The sequence below is a fragment of the Chiloscyllium plagiosum genome, chromosome 3, assembly GCF_004010195.1.
Source record: "Chiloscyllium plagiosum isolate BGI_BamShark_2017 chromosome 3, ASM401019v2, whole genome shotgun sequence".
NCBI classification, from domain to species: Eukaryota; Metazoa; Chordata; class Chondrichthyes; order Orectolobiformes; family Hemiscylliidae; genus Chiloscyllium; species Chiloscyllium plagiosum.
The window spans coordinates 64,162,508-64,184,004 of NC_057712.1; the positions used below are offsets into that span (position 1 = coordinate 64,162,508).

The 21,497-nt window shown below is 39.2% G+C and overlaps 1 protein-coding gene across 3 annotated transcripts in view; it reads left to right on the plus strand.

The window, feature by feature from the left end:
• Positions 1 to 21,497, plus strand: part of med23 (mediator complex subunit 23) — a 121,241-nt gene that overhangs the window by 92,642 nt on the left and 7,102 nt on the right. For all 3 annotated transcript variants that reach the window (XM_043683331.1, XM_043683338.1, XM_043683342.1), the window contains 2 exons: positions 13,354 to 13,474; positions 16,480 to 16,611. In XM_043683331.1, coding sequence (XP_043539266.1) covers positions 13,354 to 13,474; positions 16,480 to 16,611 — 253 coding nt within the window. The remainder of the gene's footprint in view (positions 1 to 13,353; positions 13,475 to 16,479; positions 16,612 to 21,497) is intronic.

The window sequence follows — 21,497 nt, forward strand, 5'->3', positions numbered from 1 at the left end:
ACTTAGGACATGGGACAAGAGCACGAGATGACCCCAGGTTTACAGACGGTAAAATATGGGAGGATAGCCATAAGTCAAGTCCAGAGGTAACATGGGAATAGGCAATCATTCTCAACAAATGAGTTGAAGCCAGGTTGGATGGTGGTAGGGAGGTAGATATGACAGAATGAATTATGGATGTGTGGTTGTAAACTCAATTTTGCGTCAGAAATGACACCAACATTGAAAATAGTTTGATTCAACTCCAACTTGTTGCAAGAGAAAGGAATTTTGTTGAAAGCTGGGGTACATGTTTTACAGCAGGGACAGAATGCAGTTTTGGTCATCTCAATATCTAATTTAAAGAAGCTTCTGTCTACTTTTGGGAGAACAGAAGATTGAATGAATGATGTTTGAATTTGGTTCTGCAGGCTGACTCCAATGCTGACTGATCCATATCAGTTCAGGGGAATGTCATTTTGTCATTTTGGATCCTTTCCCAACTTTTAAAAAAAAGTGTGAGCCAAAGGCTCTGCAGTCTTCTCGCTGGCTTCCCAGAGAATCCTAGGATAAATCCCGTCTAACCCACGGGTCTTAACTATTTTCACACTCCAGAATTGCTAACACCACCTTGTCATTTTGGATCCTTTCCCAACTTTTTAAAAAAAAGTGTGAGCCAAAGGCTCTGCAGTCTTCTCCCTGGCTTCCCAGAGAATCCTAGGATAAATCCCGTCTAACCCACAGGTCTTAACTATTTTCACACTCCAGAATTGCTAACACCACCTCCTTGTGAACCTCAATCCCGTCTAGTTCAGTAGCCTGTATCTTGGTATTCTGCTCGTCAACATTGTCTTTTCCAGTGTGAATACCGACAAAAAATTTTCATTTAGTGCTTCCCTGAACTCCATGCACAACTTCCCACTACTATCCTTGATGAGCCCTAATGTTTCTCTAGTCCTTCTTTTATTCCTGACATACCTATAAAAAGCTTCCAATGACTTCTCATGTCCCCTCCTGGCTCTTCTTAGCTCTGACTTTAGGTCTTTCCTGGCTAATTTGTAACTTTTAAGCGCCCTAACTGAGCCTTCACTTCTCATCCTAACATAAGCCACCTTCTTCCTCTGACAACAGATTCAACTTCTTTAGTAATCCATGACTCCCTCGCTCAAACACTTCCTCCTTGCCTGACAGGTACTGGATGACATCATAATGCAACATTCAACATCTGAATAAGGCATCACTAATGAAAACTTCTGATGGAAAGCAATTCAACACGTTTTATACAAAGTCTCTGCAAGCTAGTTCAAAATTAATGTTAAGGTGTAGAATTTTCAGGAGAGTAGCATAAATTGGATCAGATTATTTTAGTATTCTGATCAAAACACATTAAGTGCTTTTAAAAAGGTAATCACAAGGAAAACAGTCCTAAGAATTAGGGTCTGCGAGTAGCAATTTGATGCCAAACACAATATAAAATTAAGTCCATAAAATCTAAGACTGGAGAATAGAGAAGTGTTGCAGGCAACTTTTTTATTTTAAAAAAACACATTTGAACTACAAGTTCCATCTTCCATGGGTGACCTGCAAGTACCAGTTCAAATAAATCAATGTAAAGCATGTTTATCAGGAATTTAGATGAATTAACAGGGCATCCAAAGATTTTTATTTGAAGGTTTAATTGAATTTATCAAATTCTGAAATTGGAAAGGAAGGCTCGGACCCTCACACTTATTATTAAGAAGTTACAGTGCAAGGTGAGGACATCAGCAAAGTCAAAAAGAGGGAAAAGAGCAGAAATTTAGCAAAAGGAGAGTTGTCGCATACATTTAAAGATTTGAAAATTGTGGAAGGATTGGTTAATTGAGGGGAAAAGAGATCCTGATGGTTGGGCCTGTTTGTGTAAGGAACAAACTTGGTTAGAGACAAAAAAAACTGCAGATGCTAGAATTCAAAGCAGACAGGAAGGAGGCAGGAAGAACACAGCAAGCCAGGCAGCATCAGGAGGTGCAGAAGTCGACATTTCGGGTATAACCCTTCTTCAAGAGCAAGACATACAAGGTCACTAATAAACAAAAACTATGTCTTCCTATTCAACTATACAATGAGAATAGGAACCCAGCTATCTGAATTATTGAGTTAATTAATCTGGTTATTTGCAATATTCAAATAAGATAGCACATCATATTAAGACATGAGAAAAAATTTGAAATGTCTCAAGGAATGTCGTATGCAAATCTGTGGATATATGTCTGAACTGTCAAAAGAGCTTTGCTCTATGAAAGTCAGAGTCCTACTTCCATGTTAAGACACGTCATCCCTTTGTGTAATATTCAGGAAATACTCAATAATGAGTAATTGAAAAGAGTTTTGACTCTTCTTCCTTTGATTAACTATACTTTCTAATTAATTGCTGTATTAAGAGTACCTCTGCTTGACTACATAACAATCATAAAGGTAAGATTAATTTTTTGATATAAACAGTATGAATTTTGAATTTTTCAAGCAGCCCAGAAGAATATGATGGGCATTTCATATGATCTTCAATGCATCACACTATAGGTAATTATTGTGTAATATAGTAGTAAGAATGATTACAACATTCAAAATGGAAACAGATGTAGGACATTTAGCCCATTTGAGTCTGCTGTGGCATTCAATGTGATAATGCCTGATCTGATAATCCTGCATTCCACTTCCCTGCCTTTTTACTAGAACCCTTAATTCCCTTACTGATTAAAAATCTGGCCACCTCAGCAATGTTTACAATTGACAACCACTTTCGATCAGTCCTGTGTGGTAAAGAATTCTACAGATACGCTGCACTCAGAAGAAATTCCTCCTCGTCTTTGTCTTAAATGTGTAACCCCTTATTTTGAAATTTATGCCCTCTGGTCCTCTTCTGTCACACAAAATTACCTTGGGCAGCTTTTCTAAATATGATGATGTAGGAGTTCAGAAGAATTAGTGAGGCTGAATGTATTTATATGGCAATTTTTTTTTTAAATGTCAGTTTTTTTTAAAGAAGCTTGAAACCAGTGTTCTGTCCATCTTGATTTATGACATTTATTTTCTGCTCTCTTGACCAGTTGCTAGCACTAAACCTTCCTTCCTCTCGAAGTGTTCAGACCCATGCAAAGGAGACTTGTATGCCGGTAATGCTGTAACGGTTTGATACTGAGCTTTCACGATGTAATACTCAACCACACCCCTCTAAAAGTTGGGATTTTTAAAAAATTAAAGACAAAGTGAGAAATGTGTAGATCTTGTATATAGTGTAGCTGACAGCATTGTTTGATTTAGCAGTTTGTTTAGTTCAAATTGATGTTGGGCAAGAATATTTTCGAATTCAGCTGAAGTAGGCTGTGTCTTAAAATTCACTTCCTTGATTGAAGTTAACTTTTCAAATGCAACTATAGAAAATGATGTCAGTTTTGTAAATTCATAATTATACTTGCCACATTATACTTGCCAATTATACTTGTAGTTGTTTGACAAGGATACTAACTAATGGTGCATCAAAAATAATGGATACAAGGTGAAATAAGGTATCATGAAACAGAATGGTTCCCTTAATCATTTCTGAACATTATTGTCTTGTGACTTGACTCACAGGGGTAATGGAATATAGAACATGTCTCATTAGTTCATTAGCAAAGGCATATTAGATCAATTTATTGATTCAGTAACCTTGACGTACAATGTTTGGACACCTGTCTACACAATTAATGTGAATATTTTTGGTGGAGTCAAGTCTTAACTTTGTATATACTACTTTCATGAGTGCATTACTTTGATGTCCAGTCTGCTTTGTTTTATTTCTTTTCATATAATCTTCTAAATATGATTGAACTACAGTGTTGAAAATATCTTGTAGGTCCAGAACTCATTGTAGGCAGTTGAGTTCTTCTTGTTTTCTTCTACAGTTGGTATCTTTACAATTACAAATGTCTAACTTACAAATAGATCATAAGACATAGGAGCAGAAATTAGGCCATTCAGCCCTTCGAGTCTGCTATGCCATTCAATCATGGCTGATAAGTTTCTCAACCCTATTCTCCCACACTTTCTGTAACCCTTGATTCCCTTGATACTCACGAACCTATTTATCTCTGTCTTAAATGTACTCAATGACCTGGCCTCAAGCCTTTTGTGCCAATGAATTCCATAGATTCACCACTGTCTGGCTGAAGAAATTTCTCCTTATCTCTGTACTAAAAGATCTTCCCTTTACTGTAAGGCTGTGCCCTCGGGTCCTGGGCTCTCCTCGACATCCACTCTGTCCAGGCCATTCAGTATTCTGTATGTTTCAATTAGGTCCCCCCTTGTCCTTCTAACCTCCATCGAGTATAAACCCAGAGTCCTCAACCGTTCCTCATATGTTAAACTTTTCATTCCTGAGACCATTTTCATGAGCCTCCTCCAGGGCCATTACATCCTCCCTAAGATATGGGGCCCAAAACTGTACAATACTCCAAATGTGTTCTGACCATAGCCTTATAGAGCCTCCGAAATACATCCCTGCTTTTATATTCAATTCCTCTCAAAATAAGTGCCATCATTGCATTTGCCTTCCTGACTGCTGACTCAAACTGCAAGTTTACCTTGAGAGAATCATAGAACATAGAGCATTATATCACAATGCAGGCCCTTTGGCCCTCGATGTTGCGCCGACCTGCCATATCAATCTGAAGCCCATCTAACCTACACTATTCCATGTACGTCCATATGCTTGTCCAATGACGACTTAAATGTACTTAAAGTTGGCGAATCTACTACCGTTGCAGGCAAAGCATTCCATACCCTTACTACTCTCGAGTAAAGAAACTACCTTTGACATCTGTCCTATATCTATCACCCCTCAATTTAAAGCTATGCCCCCTCGTGCTCGCCGTCACCATACTTGGAAAAAGGCTCTCCCTATCCACCCTATCTAACCCTCTGATTATCTTATATGTCTCTATTAAGTCACCTCTCAACTATCCTCTCTCTAACAAAAACAGCCTCAAGTCCCTCAGCTTTTCCTCATAAGACCTTCCCTCCATACCAGGCAACATCCTAGTAAATCTCCTCTGCACCCAAAGCTTCCACATCCTTCTTATAATGCAGTGACCAGAACTGTACACAATACTCCAAGTGCGGCCGCACAAGAGTTTTGTATAGCTGTAGCATAACCTCATGGTTCCAGAACTTGATCCCTCTATTCACAAAAGCTAAAACATTGTATGCCTTCTTAATAACCCTGTCAACCTGGGTGGCAACTTTCAAGAATAATCCTGGTCTCCCAACTCTCTTAGCATTTCAGACTTTTGAATTTTCTCCCCATTTAGGAAATAGTCCATCCCTCTATTCTTACTACCAAAATGCATGACCTCACACTTTTTCCCTCATTGTACTCCATCTGCCATTTCTTTGCCCACTGTCCTAATCTGTCCAAATCCTTCTTCAGCCTTCCCACCACCTCAATGCTACCTGTCCCTTTACCGATCTTTGTATTGTCTGCAAACTTAGCCAGAATGCCGTCAGTTCCTTCATCTAGATTTTCAATGTATAAAGTGAAAAGTTGTGGCCCCAACACTGAACCTTACAGAACACCACTTGTCACCGGCTGCCACCCTGAGAAGGATCCTTTTCTCCCCACTCTCTGCTTTCTGCCAGGCAGCCAAATTTCTATCCATGTTAACACTTTGCCTTTGACACCATGGGAGAAAGTGAGGTCTGCAGATGCTGGAGATCAAAGTTGAAACTTTATTGCTGGAACAGCACAGCAGGTCAGGCAGCATCCAGGGAACAGGAGATTCGACGTTTCGGGCACAGGCCCTTCTTCAGGAATGAAGGGCCTGTGCCCGAAACGTCGAATCTCCTGTTCCCTGGATGCTGCCTGACCTGCTGTGCTGTTCCAGCAATAAAGTTTCAACTTTGACACCATGGGCCCTTATCTTACTCAGTAGCCTCCTGTGTGGCACCTTGTCAAAGGCCTTCTTGAAGTCCGGATAGATAACATCCATTGGCTGTCTTTGGTCTAACCTGCTCGTTAAGTCCCCAAAGAATTCTACAGATTTGTCAGGCATGATCTCCCTTTGATGAAACCAAGCTGACTTTGCCCAGTTTTACCATACACTACACTTCCAAGTATTCAAAAACTCATCCTTCATAGCAGATTTTAGGATCTTACCCATGACCGAGGTTATGCTGATCGGTCTGGAATTTTCTGTCTTTTGCCTTGCTCCATTTTTAAATAGGGGTGACATGTTAGTGATTTTCCAATCCTCTGGGACCCTGTCTGATTCTTGCAATGCCTAAAAGATCACCACTAATGCTTCCATTATCTCTTCAGCTATCTCCCTGAGAACTCTGAGCTGTAGTCCATCTGATTCAGGTGAATAAATCCATCCTCGGGCCATTCAGTTTTCTAGCACCTTCTCCTTGGTGATGGCCACCATTCTCAGCTTTGCCTCACTCTCTTGAATTTTTGGGATATTGCTCGTGTCTTCCATAGTGAAGACTGATGCAGAGTAACTATTCAGTTCCTCTGCCATTTCCTTGTTCCAAACTAATGTCTCTCCAGCATAATTTTTCAGTGGCCAAACTGTGCACTTTTGCCCCTCTTTTGCCCTTTTATATATTATATATATCTAAAGAAACTCTTAGTCTTTTATGTTACTGGCTAGATTACCCACATATTTAATCTTCTCACTCCTTATTTCTTTTTCATTGCTCACTGTTCGACTTTGTAAGTTTTCCAATCCTCTGGTTTCCCACTGCCCAACGCCACATCACATGCTTTCTCTTTTGTTTCTATGCTATTCCTGACTTTCCTAGTCAGCCATGGTTGCCTCATCCTCCTTGTACTTTTTCCTCTGGATGAATCTCTGCTGTGTCTTCAGAATTACACTCAGAAGCTCCTGCCAATGCTCTTCCACTGTCTTTCCTACTCTGCTCTTCTCCCTGTCGATTCTACCTAGCTCCTGCCTCATGCCTCTGTAGTTGCCTTTATTCAGCTGTAATACTGTTGCCTCTGATTCTGTCTTCTCCCTCTCAAAATGCAGGGTAAATTCAATCAAATTATGATCACTGCCTCCTAAGAGTTCCTTCACCTTAAACTCTCTTATCAAGTCTGCCTCATTGCACAACACTAAATCCAGTATTGCCTATTCCATAGTGGGCTCCACCGCAAGTGATCCAAAAAGCCATCTTGAAGACATTCCACAAATTACTTTTCTTGCAATCCACTACCAACTCTTGCGCAAGAACGAGATTCCTTATTAAGATTAATTTTAAGGATCCAACATGCACACGTTTGATTGTACTTACAAACATACATTTTATGCTGTATTGTTTTCCATACGTATCAACTGATAAACGTACGCAGGAATTGAACCTACTGAAACCAGGGGTGACCTATGTATTGCATCAGGCTCATGCCTCTTAAAACAAGAATTGATCAGAAGTATAGTAATAGTCAAAACAAAATGAATTTCTTGAAAGTATTCTGTGCATGCTCCACATGCAATAATTGTACATGGGGACCTAGTGATTTATAGAAGAAACATCTTGTGTATTACAGTGCTGTCCCTCAAAGTGCATAAAGCTTTGCTGGACTGGTGGATGTTTATTTACCCTTACTGAAATAGTAACAAGCTTTCTCTTTTTTTAAATAGTAATTTTCACAAACCTGTTTCTTGTCAAACTGGAAACAGTCTTTTTAAAATTTCAAAGACATGTATCCTAACCAACTACTTGCCACAAATAAAAAGGAAATAATATTCAGAAATGAGTTATGTCGCTGTCTTCAGTGTTGTAATCTTTTTTTAAATTCTTCTCTGACACTGAAATGAAGCGTACGCAGTGATGGTGTTCAAATCTTTCTTTGTGTCTCTTTGCAATTATTTCAATGCTGATATTTTTGTGCAAGAGCTATTTTTATGCTACTTTTTTCAGCTCCGTCATCAGGTCCCCTGATGTGTGAAATACTGACTTTAGATCGCAAGACCAAAAATGCACAGGGCTGTGAGGAAGTTTTGCATCTAGTCAAGTCATACTAAAATATTTTGTATTTATAGCCACAAAGGAAGTCTTAAAACACTTGCTTTTGGATCGAATGTTAACCCATTGTTTTATCCTTCCCAAGAGAAAAGCATTGTTACTTGTATGCCATCAAGTCTCATGTTTTGCAGGCTTTCATAAAACCCCCTAGTGGGCCTGCAGTATCTTGTTTCCAGTTCATATGCCTATAATTCTACACCCTGGCTCATCACATTGGATAAGTGAGTTGATAGGAAAATATTGTATAAATCTGATTAATGGATTCATCGTGATTCCTGAGCTCCACTTAATCCTGTTCTCTGATGAAAATATCATTAATCTCCTGCGTTCAAGTGTGAAATTGAGCAGACCAGTTTGCATGATGAAAACAAGAATTGTATCACATCTGAAGCCAGATTAAATTGCTGCATTCCATGCTACATTGTTTCTTGTTGATCCAACTTCTGGATTTTAGTAGAAATTTCCACATTTATTTTTAATAAATTATCAACCCTAGAGCACTCTGGATATTCCATCATTGAATGCATTGAAGTCTGGGATAGCCAGTGTTTGGGCCTTCAGGGAATCAAGGGAGGGGGACGCAGTGTAGAAGGAAGGGTTAAAGCCCAAGATCAGTCATAACCATGTTAAATGGCAGAACCGACTCACCAGGCCACATGATGGTCTCCTATTTTTCGTGATCTTAATACATCAATCATGTTTACTGTACGAGGTCAGTCAAACACTTCAAAAATTTCCTTTAAATACCTTTCAAATTTGAAGTCTCTTTGTCTCCAAAACTTAATTACAATAATTATTTTCTATGGGGTCTGATCTTTGCCTTCTAAACAGGCCACAAAGAACAGCAGATACCATTTTACCAATAAAGAAAGATCAGCTAATCTATTAATCCCCATGCTGAATGTGTAGTTTGCTCAAACTGACGCACAAAACGAAAGACAAGACCATTATGCCCTTTTCCTTAATTATGTTCAGCGGTGCTCCCAAGCTTTCAGTCCAAGGCACACCGGTTTCTTTCCCTTTTATGCATTTTTCAGGCACAAGTTTGATCAACAATGTTCCACTGTGTTGAGAAAAGGAAGAACCACATGAGCATATTGGTACATTCCTGCTTAGGGACAATGCAGCCTTCAGAACTCTGCATAGAGTTTAATAATTCTAGGGGCTGAGTACCTTCCCCACAACCAACCCATTCTCAGCTACTGATGATCCCCATTAACTATTCATTCTCCCAGTCTGACCATTACCCATTCCTTTGCCTGCCCAACTCTGTCTGTCTGTCTCTCTCTCTCTCTCTGTCTGTGTCTCTCTCTCTCTCTCTCTCTCTCTCTCTCTCTCTCTCTCTCTCTCACAGCTCTATCTCCACCTATTGTGTTCTGAAGAAGGGTCTCTGGGCCAGAAATGTTAACCCTGCTTTCTCTCCACGGATGTTGCCAGACCGGCTGAGTTTCTCCAGTGATTTCTGGTTTTGTACATTTTAAATGACGTTCTAACCCAGACTGTAATTCTTCATTTCTCCCTTATTGGGGTGGCACAGTGGTTAGCACTGCTGCCTCTCAGTGCCAGAGACCTGGGTTCAGTTCCTGCCTCAGGCAACTGTCTATGTGGAGTTCACACATTTCCCCCTGTCTGTGAGGGTTTCCTCCCACAGTCCAAAAATGTGCAGGTTAGGTGAATTGACCATGCTAGTTTGCCCGCAGAGTTAGGTGAAGGGGTAATGAAGGGGAGTGGATCTGGGTGGGTTGCTGTTCGGAGGGTCTTTGTGGACTTGTTGGACCTGTTTCCACACTGTAAGTAATCTAATCTAATCTTATTCATACAACTCCGGTTCATTCCTGCTACCTATCTCCAACAGGTACTGTTACGAACAGCAGCTGAACTCTTCTGTTAATTAAACCACACACCCAGAAAAGCTCACCTCACCTCATGATCTATTAAAATATGAGTGACAGAGAACTCCCAAATTTTACTATTTAAAGAAAATAACATCAATTTATTCTTTAACTCTAAAAGTGAACATTAAACAACAATAATTCACAACTTGAAGCGCCCCCCACTCTTAACTGCTTATTACCTGCCTCCAACTCTACGACAATAAGACACTTAATAAAATTACATTGACTTAATTTCAAAACCGCACAGCAGTTGTCATCTTCAGTGTCTTCTGGTTGAAGATCTCCCTGGGTCGTCGTCTGTCTTTTTACTGCAAATATGTTTCATATGAAAAGGTACCTTTTGATAGAAAGTGTTACCTATTTTCTTGGGTCTCTCTCAATGGCAGTTACGAGCTCTGCAATTTTCAAAGTGTCTGCATTTTTATATCCTCTACATCAGATCGTCTTATTGGTTTGATGTTGGCAAAACAATAAATTCAAACTCGATTGGGTTTTAACATCCTGGGACATAATTTTAAGTGGTTAATTTCAAATTGTTGTCAAAACCGTAACCATAGCAGGTCCATTTCACAGCCGAATGTTACATATTTTCACTTTTCTGATACACTCTGGGACTGCCATCTAATCAAACACACAGGTGCTTGTAATCTCAGTTCAGAACAGCATACGCTCTTAAAGGTACAGTACATACCTTCGACTTCATAACTTCGTACTGGGCTAATGGTAAGAGTCTTGGCAGTGTAGATTAGCAGTGAGATCTTGGTGTCCATATACATAGATCCCTGAAAGTTGCCACCCAGGTTGATAGAGTTGTTAAGAAGGCATACAGTGTGTTAGCTTTTATTGGTAGAGGGACTGACTTTCTGATCCATGAGGTCACGTTACAGCTGTACAAAATTCTGGTGCAGCTGCACTTGGAGTATTGCATACAGTTCTGGTCACTGCACTATAGGAAAGATATGGAAGCTTTGGAAGGGGTTTAGACATGATTTACCTGGATGTTGCCTGGTATGGAGGGATGGTTTTATGAGGAAAGGCTGAAGGACTTAAGGCTGTTTTCATTAGAGAAGAAGGTTGAGAGGTGACTTAATTGAGACATATAAGATAGTCAGAGGATTCGATTGGGTGGATAGTGAGAGCCTTTTTCCTCAGATGGTGTTGGTTAGCATGTGGGGGCATAGCTTTAAATCAAGGGGGGGGATAGATATAGGACAGATGTCAGAGGTAGTTTCTTTACGGGGAGAGTAGTAGGGGTGTGGAACGCCCTGCCTGCAACAGTAGTAGACTCACCAACTTAAAAAGGCATTTAAATGATCATTGGATAAACATGCAGTTGAAAACGGAATAATGAAGGATAGATAGGCTTCAGACTGGTTCCACAGGCTGGGCCTGTACTGGGCTGTAATGTTCTATGATCTATGTTTGAGAACAGTCTCCGATAAATGACAGAATTTCTACAGTTTGGAGAAACAAATGGTAGAACATGTAATGTGGTAGAGAGAGATTACTTGTTAAACAGAGAAAGTTCTCAATAATGATAACAGTGAATCTCGGGACATCAATGTGCTCATCCTGGATGAGGTTGAGGATAGGAAGCTTTTCCCAATGAACAAGAACATTTAATGGAATGATGTGTTTGGTTTGGACAATTGCAGACTGAGGTAATCTTGTTGGCTTTGGAGCACTTAATCGTAGGATCCAAAGAGAAAATAGGGGGTGTGCCAAAGTTAGAGACCTTGACGTTCAAGGAGTTGATGGAATTTGGAAAAAGGGATTTCAATAAACAAAGATAAGGTAGATTGATGTCCAGGTTAAGGCCAATGAATACTTGATGCTGCTTGACAAGCTATAGCTTGGGTTGTTGCCAGATTAGTGGAATAGGGAATTAGGTGCATTTGGATGAGAATTCAATGCAGACTTGTTGCAGTATATTATAGAATTATGAAAGGTGGATACCAGTAAGAAAAGAGCTTGACAAGTCTTGGGGGAAAGTAATCTGAATCTTAAACAACATCCAGTATGTATATTGTTGTGATACAATGGTTATCTAAAATATGAATAGATTGGGTACAAGGGGGTACTACGTTTGATGTTTGTGTCCAGCAAAATAATCTTGACATCAGCATAAACAATAATGCTTTATTCTTGTAATGAATCATTGTGTATTAGTCTAAATGCCTGCTAATTTGTCACCTGGAGTTCAGGAAAAAGTCATTATTATGTATCTATTGAAATCTGTTGGGTCATGAAGGTTAAAGCATTAGTTTTGTTAATTTAATCTTTTTAAACTTAACTAATTGAATATGGTACTGAAAAATGAAGAAGGGCTTATGCCCGAAATATCGATTCTCCTGCTCCTTGGATGCTGCCTGACCTGCTGTGCTTTTCCAGCAACACATTTTTCAGCTCTGATCTCCAGCATCTGCAGTCCTCACTTTCTCCTAATTGAATATGGATCCCATTGATTAAACTACTGTTGATTCACTAACTAAAAAGGACAATTTTTGTTAAATCTAAAGCAGTTGTTACTAAAATTTGAGAACCATTGTTTGAATAACAAATTGTCGATAAAATACTATATTTTGTTTCATAATAAATCTGCTGCATAATTTGATTACTTGAACTTTGGAGGATATTGGAAGTGAGCGTTAAAAGTACTGGCATTAATGACAATTAGGTGTGCCATAATGTTCTTATGGATGTTGTAACAGGGATATGTGGCATATATAAACAATGCTAGAACACACAGTTATTCAGAAATAGAGGAACCATAAAACCTGTGTAGCACTGACCTGATGTATTGTAGTTTAGCTGTTTAGAGCTCTTTGGAAATAAATTCAAGTAATTGTCTTTTATCCTCATGTGTCCTTTTTTTTTCAACCTAAAACTGAGCCAGCGGTTTTCCTTAATCTAATTTCTTCTGAGAATTCAGCTGAATTTGAACTATATAGGTCAGTGTTCATGATTGCATATTACTTTATAGTTTTTTTTATTTTAATAGATATTAAATAACTGAAACTTTTCAGGTAAGTATTTCATAAACAGTTTTAATAGTTTTGAAATGCATGATCAAGTGAATAAGTCAATATTATAGATGATTTTTTTTCAAAGAGAAAACTAGAATATCATCATCTATTTAAATAATTACATGCTGCCTGTCGGGGAATGATGGAATTTGCTTTGCAGTTTCGCTGGAACTTTTCAATCATTCATTCTAGGAAAATTGAACAGTTAGTCACCAAGGACAGACACATTTGTTAGAGCCCCCAAGTGATTAACTGAATGCATAAATCTGGATCTGACTGCTGAACAAAGGCATTATTTTTATGTTTATCATCTATTCACAAAACAAACTTATAATTGAAACCAAAGCAGAGTAAAAAGGTTAGAAATTAGAATATATTATGAAAAATAACAAATTGATTGTCTTCCTCAGATTTCTCTCAGAAGTACTAAAGCCATTGGTGAAGACTGAATTCCAGTTGTTGTACATTTATCATCTTGTTGGTCCTTTTCTACAACGATTCCAGCAAGAAAGGACCCGATGTATGCTTGAGGTCAGTGCTTTGTGTGTGAGAGAAATTTTAGTGTGAATTTCAAATGTTAACTTGTACTTTGTGACAACCAACCGCAGAGCATAATTATAGAAAATTAGTTTGGCATTTCTCAGTTTGAATTTGTGCAGACTAAAGTCTTACCAAGAATTAGAATTAAAAATGAAACATGCCATTGGGAGATAGTGGCACTGTGGTCATTTAACTAGCAATTCAGAGGACCAGGCTAATGCCCTGGCAACACTGGTTTAAATCCCATAATGACCGGTGGAATTTAAATTCGCCTAATAAAAACCTGGAATTGAAAGCTCGTCTCAGTAAGAGGGCCTTGAAATGATCATCAGTTATAAGGTGGTAAGAAATAAGGAACTGAAGTAGGCCATTTGACCCCTGAACTCTGCTTAGCTACTCAACAGGATAATGGCTGATCCAATGTTACTCACGTCCCCTTTCCTACCCTTTTCTCGTAACCCTTGATTTCTCCTACTGCTCATATAAATGCATCAGATTCGCAAATGATCTTTGGGGAAGGAAATCTGGCCTAATCTGTTTTGGTCTTTGTGACGACTGATCCACAACGATATACTTTATCCTTAACTAGCCTCAATTGACGAGCAAGCCACTGAATTGTACTAAACAGCTGCAGAAAAATCGTAGAGGATTGAAACCAGATGGACTTCAACATCTAAAATGAAATGACACACTCCGTCCTGCAAAGTTCTCATTATTAACATCTTCGTAAAGTTGCAAAATGACTTGTCGAGCAATGACTTGTTTGAATTGTGCCTAGCATTCAACATCTTAGATACCTCAACCACCAACCCTGGGTTTGTGTTGCCTCACCTGCAGGATGAGCTCAGCAGAGGCAAATGCATAATAGTATACAGTGGTCAGCAAGGAGTTGCCATCACGGTCCTCAATGTTGACTCTGTAACCACCAACTCTTTCTTTTGAATCTCAATGATAACTTCTTAAAGGACACTTCATGGATGTAGGTTTGCTTGCTGAGCTGGAAACGAACCTTACAGCTCAGCGAGCAAACTTGCATCCAGAACCTCAACCTGAGCCACAAATCTTCTCAAAATCCGAGGACATTTCATGTTGCATGCTGCCATGGTTGCCAGTCCGATCCTTTCATAGGAACCTGGACATAGGATTTGGAAACAAAATAGACCTTTTATCCCCTAAGCCTGCTCCACCATTTAATAGGGTGATAGTTGATCTGGTTACTTTCTGGGAAGAGAATTTTACATTCTAATTACCCACTGCCAGGTTAGAAAAGAAAACTGTCTTAAAAGGTAAATCTCTTATTCCTACGTATATCCCTTTGTTTTAGTCCCTCTTCTTTTCCGCCCCATGTCCCCCGCATCAAAAAGCGAAGGGTAAACTTCGAGTGGATAGCAACCCTAACCCAGTCCCTTCAAGATCTTAAGTTTCAATAAGATTGTCTCTCATTTCCCTCCAATATTTATATATAATGTTCAACCTTTTTGATTACAAGGTAAGCCCTTCATCGTAGGAATGACTGAATTTGTACTGAATACTTCAAATCTGGTCTTGTCAACACCCTGTTCGGCTGTAGTTAAACTTCCCTTCCTTTTATATTCCATTTCTCTTACACTAAATTCCAGATATCCATTTGTCTTCCTAATCACTTGCTGTATTCACATACTAGCTACTTGTGATTCATGTATCAGCACAATCACATCCCTTGACACCACGGAGTTTGCTACTTTTCTGTTTTTCCTGAACCTTTTTCCTGGTGATTATTTTCAGTTCATCTCTAACAGCTCTTCATGTTTAATGGAAAATGGATGCAAAACACCTGTTCAAAGTTTGTGCCATTTCTTTATTATCGTTATCAATTTCCCAGTCGCATTCTCGAGGATATGCAACAGCATTAGTTAGACTTTTCCTATTCAAGTACTTGCAGAAACTCTTAAACTTTCTTTTTATACTGCGAACCATCTTTCTTATTTTTTCTGCCTCTTTTTATTATCGTTTAAGCTATTTTGTTTTCTTGAAGTTTACCAATCCTCTGACCTACCATGAATCCTCGCAGCTTGCAAAGTGTTATAGAATCATAGTCAGACAGCATGGAAACAGACCCTTTGGTCTAACCAGTCCACGTCTTTCAATTTAATAGAATCCATCATTACTTTATTTAGCTATGGATGAGACATCCATCTGAGTCCATTACTATTCTAATAATTAAGCTCTCAAGTATGTTTTTTCTCTTTTTTTTTCTCCTGTGTGTTAACAAAAATATGCAATGCCTTTTTTCATTTTGGACATCAATGTCACACTACTATGCTTGGTGCTACAGATTGCAATGTCATTGGGATGTTGAGACAATTCTCTGTGTTTCTTGTATATTTCATAGCTTTCAGTGACCTCTTTATTTAAATATACTTCTAGCATCAACTTCCCACCATTAAAAAGGTATTTCAGACTTTGTTACATTCTTCATGAAGAATTGGCAAGCTGCTCAACTGGGAGAAAGCACCACTCTGATAAATAATGGTCTTACCCTCCATTTTTTTCAAATCACTTTCGAATGGCAGTTTGATCAAATTCGATCTCTTGACAATGTATTCTGCTGCAATGCTTTTTAAATATCGTTCTATATGGCATTTTGCTACAAACTACTGTAATTATCTCATTATCTTTATCAGTGAAGATAGAATAAAAAAGGATAGACTAGGTTTGAATACAGAGATTGTATACTTGATAAAAGATGAGACTTTGATAAAGAGTCCTGAAGAAGGATTACACCCGAAACATTGACTTCTCCACCTCCTGATGCTGCCTGGCTTGCTGTGTTCTTCCAGCTTCCTTGACTACCCCAGACTTTGGTAAAGATATTCATCAAAATATGATCAGAATTTTTAAATGTCCCTTGTGTGTACGGTTTTTTTTTAGCTGAAGCAGAATGTTACATTGAATATAGTGAATGAATTTATTTATACCTGATAAAAACAGTTAAATTTAATACTTATCTCTTGCAGATTGGAATTGCATTTTATGAGATGTTACAGAATGTAGACCAAAACACACAGCATCTGAGCTATATGGACCCTATTTGTGATTTTCTATACCATGTAAAGTACATGTTTACAGGAGACAGTGTTAAAGATCAGGTGAGTAGTTTGTGTCTAAAAATAGTAACCATGTTTGGTGAGTCATTTGTTCAGTTTCAAGATTGTTCCCATAAGCCAAAATTGATTGCTATCTGATTTATAATTCCCAAAACACTTTCTAGAGTAGTTGGTTTACAAATTACAGACAAAAGAAAGCCTTGTCTCATTCTTTTGTCTTTTTTTGTTGAAGTTATCAAGTTATAGAAGAAAGAAGGTCATCTCATTCTTTTAGACCATAAGACATAGGAGCATAAATTAGGCCATTCAGCCCATCGAGTCTGCTCCACCATTCAATCATGGCTGATACGTTTCTCAACCTCATTCTCCAGCTTTCTCCCCTTAACCCTTGATCCCCTTGATACTCAATAACCTATCTATTTCCGTCTTAAATCAACTCAATGACCAGGCTTCCGCAGCCTTCTGTGCCAGTGAATTCTACAGATTGATTGAAGTTTCTCCTTATCTCCATTCTAAAAAGTCTTCCCTTTATTCTAAGGTTTTGCCTTAGTCCCTCCTAGCAATTGAAACATCTTTCCAATATCCACTCTGTCCAGACCATTCAGTATTCTGTAAGTTTCGATTAGATCCCCCCGCACATCCTTCTAAATTCCGAGTATAGACTCAGAGTCCTCAAACATTCCTCATACGTTAAGCATTTCATTCCTGGGACCATTCTTGTGAACCTCCTCTGAATATACTCTCGGGCCAGTACATCATTCCTGAGATATGGAGCTCAAAGTTGTATATTTTGTTGCAGTTATCTGAATAAATGTCTTCTGTACAGATTTTGGTAAAATGCCCAAAGTTAATTGAAAAACGTTACAGAAGAAAACTTAACATTTTGAATAAGCCAAATGAAATTACTGACTAGCTGGAATAGAAATACAAAACTGATAATTAACTATAACTTAATCAATGCATTTTGTAGTACAGACAGAGGCTTTCAGTTCAGCATGGCTTTGGCAATAGAATCAAGGAATCCCTACAGTAAAGAAAGAGGCCATTTGGCCCATAGATTCTGCACTGATCCTTTGAAGAACCACCCAGATTCACCTCCACTCCCCCTCTCTTTTCCCCACCCTATCCCCATAACCCCAAATTTATGATGGCTAATCTACCTAACTTGCTTGGACAATATGAGCAATTTATCATGGTCAACTCACTTAGCCTTCACATCTTTGAACTGTGGGAGGAAACCGGAACACCTGCAGAAATCCATGCAGACATGAGGAGAATGTGCAAACTCCACATAAACAGTTACCCAAGACTAGAATCAAGCCTTCAATGCTAACTATTGAGCTACCTAGTGGGATGCATCAGTGGAAGCTTACAATCCACAATTCAATTGTGCAAATTGATGGTACTTAAATTCCTGCTTCTTCATGTACATAAAGCTTAATAAAAACCATTATTCCTACTCCAACTTTGAATTGGTTATATAGAATTAAAACGTTAGACTACTTTGAATAAATTCTTCCTGATTTGGCTCCTAAATTTAAGACTTTGACTCCTTTATTATGGATTGCCTCACTCACATGTTGTTTCTGCTACTTCTTTAAATTTTATTTTACAATAATTCTGGTTTCATTGGGTATTCTGCCTCCAGTATTTCTTTTCTTGTGGTGCATCATTTCATAGCCTGATAATACTGCATTAAAAAAACACGAATTAATTCTCCTTTTCATGAGATAGACATAAGGGTAAAAAGTAAAAGGTTCCGAGCCCAATTTCTTTCAGGAATGAGGAGACTCTCCTCATTCCTGAAGAACGGCTCATGCCCGAAACGTCGATTCTCCTGCTCCTTGGATGCTGCCTGACCTGCTGCGCTTTTCCAGCAATCCATTTTCAGCTCTGATCTCTAGCATCTGCAGTCCTCACTTTCTTCTAAAAAGGCTGTGACAAACCATCTAGTTCAGAAGCAATTAGGAATGGACAATAAATGTTAACCCAACCAGCAACACCCACATTCCTGCGAATGAATCAAAAAAGTGGAAATAAACCCTGGGGAGAAAGGTATAGAAGAAAGATGAAATGAAATTTTAAAAATTATCCCTGTGCAAGGTCAGCCATAGAATAAAATATTAAATAGAAGTAAAAGAGAAATACCACTATTAACTAACAAAAAAATTGAGTAACAAAAAGCATGCAAGATTTTTAAATTTCAGGAAAAGAAGTGGATCTAGAGATCCATTAATATATTCCAAAAAATGCCAAGGAACTGAGGAAGGCTGCAAAAAGAAGCCAGGAGAAAACATTGCTTCTAACTTCAGCAGAAATTTACTTTGTTGTTCAGGTATTTTAGAAGAAAGGTCTTGCCATATTCCCTCTACAAGATGGCACCACAGCAATCGTGTCCAAAAGTTGCTTTAGGCCCCCATAGAGAAAAATAATTTTTTTGGAGGAGATTAATTTCCCAAAAGATTCAACAAAAATAACAAACAAGACTTTTACTGCGACAAGCAAACTAAAATTGATAAAATTCAAATATCAGCTAACAGGTAAATGGAACATGAAATGACACAACTCCACAATTTGAGCATATGTGTCACAGAGGGCAGACAACTCAAAAGCTTGTTCAGCTCTCTGGCTGAGTTAATTCACATCTCACTACACTGTCATCTTGACATGTCATGTAACATGGCCGTAGTCCTAGCAGGCCATAGAGCTGATTTTCTCATTAGAGAGACCTGACTAATGGTGATTGAACCTGAGAGTCTTCTGTGAGGGGAGAGGCTGAGAAAAAGAGACCTTCATATTAATGTCAGCCAGTATGGGAATTGAAGCCATGCTGTTAGTGTTACACTGCATTGAAACCAAGGATCCAGATAACTGAGCCAACTGAAGCAGAGTTACCATTTGAGTTCAATTATGAATCTTTAGACTCAAGTTAATTCCAGTTTCATGAAATTGCCATCTTATGTTTTTAAGATGTCTGGTGCTGCTCCTGGCATGTCCTTCTGCACTCTTCTTTGAACCAGGGTTGATCCTCTGACTTGCTGGTAATGGTGCAGTGAGGAATGTGCTAGGTCAAGAGGTTACAAATTGTGGTTGAACACTGTTATGCTGCAGTTGGATTTTTGGTAATGTTCTGAAAAGAAGATAGAGGCAGAATGCACAATGATGCTAGAATTATTTGTAAAGCAAATTTTGAGGGAGTAGCAGAAACAATGTGAATGAAGCAAATTGAGTATTTCTGGGGTAATCCAGAACAAGGGCACAGTCTTAAATTTAGGAGTGAAATCAGGAAAGCATTATTTACCAAAAGTTAAACAACTCTTAGGAATCCAATTTTGAGCTGGTAAATCTGTTCTAAATCTATGCCATTCAACACGACACCAGCTTTTGCTCTAATTTTTTATTCGGCTGCATAGATCTTTAAGGTCCAAGCCTAGCAGCAACTTCCAGAATTGGAAGCCAGTGCCATGATCAGTACCAGCAGATCGATCACCATGCACAGACCCGCAGAGACACACACAGCTTAGAGGGAAAGTATTGCCACTCAACGCAGTGGAGAGTATCTTAAATGTAAAGAAAGACTGTTATTTCCAGAAGGCTTGGTCCAAAACCAAAAGTCAATTCTATGTGAAGTGCTGGCATGCCAATTAGCCTGTACAGAACCTTTGAGTAGCTGCTGACCCAATACAGCAGAAACATCCTTGAGGGATTAACAAGAATGAGTCAATGTTGGTGATGGACATTGAAGTTCTACACCCAGAGTATATTTTGTGCTTGTGCTACTCTGTGCTCCTTCCAATTGGTGTTCAATGTGAAGATATACTGATTTACCATTGGAGAGAGGGAATAAATAGATTCTTTGTTTTTGACCCAGTCCATGAAACAACATAGGATGCAGGCTTAAAAACTAATTTATACCATAGTGTCACCAATCTCCTGTAGGTCTGTCCTGTTGCTGGCATTATGAATAGCCAACGTATCTAATGACATTGTTTGACAGATATGTGGGACAGCTGTCAAAACATTGACTCAGATCTTTGTATTTTAATGAGGATACTGTTTGATTAACTTGGTGTCCGTTTGTTATGTCTGAATCTGGTGCCTGTAGTCAGTGCGAGGTAGTCTAACTGGCTTTATTATTTGTAATTCTTTGTAGCTTTTGTGATTCAATTAAGTGATGGGCTATTTCAGAGGGTAGTAAAGACTTGACTGTATTTCTGTGGGTCGGGAGTTAATTATCAGCCAAAGGGAGTAAGGATGGAAACCTACCTTCTCTGTTGGATTTTAATGGATCAGATGCATTTTAAGGTAAAAACCAGGACTGCAGATACTGGAAACCAGATTCTAGATTAGTGGTGCTGGAAAAGCACAGCAGTTCAGGCAGCATCCGAGGACCCGGGAAATCAACGTTTCTGGCAAAAGCCCTTCAGGAATAGAGGCAGAGTGCCTGCAGAGTGGAGAGATGAATGAGAGGAGGGTGTGGGGAGTTCTTGGACTAGGGGGGATAGGATAGTGTCGAGGTAGATAGAAAGGAGTTCAGTGGGGCAGGAGCATGCTGAGACAATGGGTCGGCCAGGGTGGTCAGGCTTGTGGATCTTGGAAAGAAGGTAGAGCCAGGCAGTGCGGGGTTCCCAGACTATGAGGTTGGAAGCTGTGGGTGGGAGGTCTCCTGAGGTGATGAGGTTCTGTATGGTCTGGGAGATGATGGTTTGGTGATGGGAGGTGGAGTCATGGTCAAGGGGGCGGTAGGAGGAGGTGTCTTCGAGTTGGCGTCTGACGTCAGCGGTGTAGAGGTCAGTGCGCCAGACTACCACTGTGCCCCCTTTATACGCTGGCTTGATGGTGAGATCAGGATTGGAGCAGAGGGAGTGGAGGGCTGCGCGTTGAGGGTGAGAGGTTGGAGTGGGGGAGGGGGGTGGACAGGTTGAGGT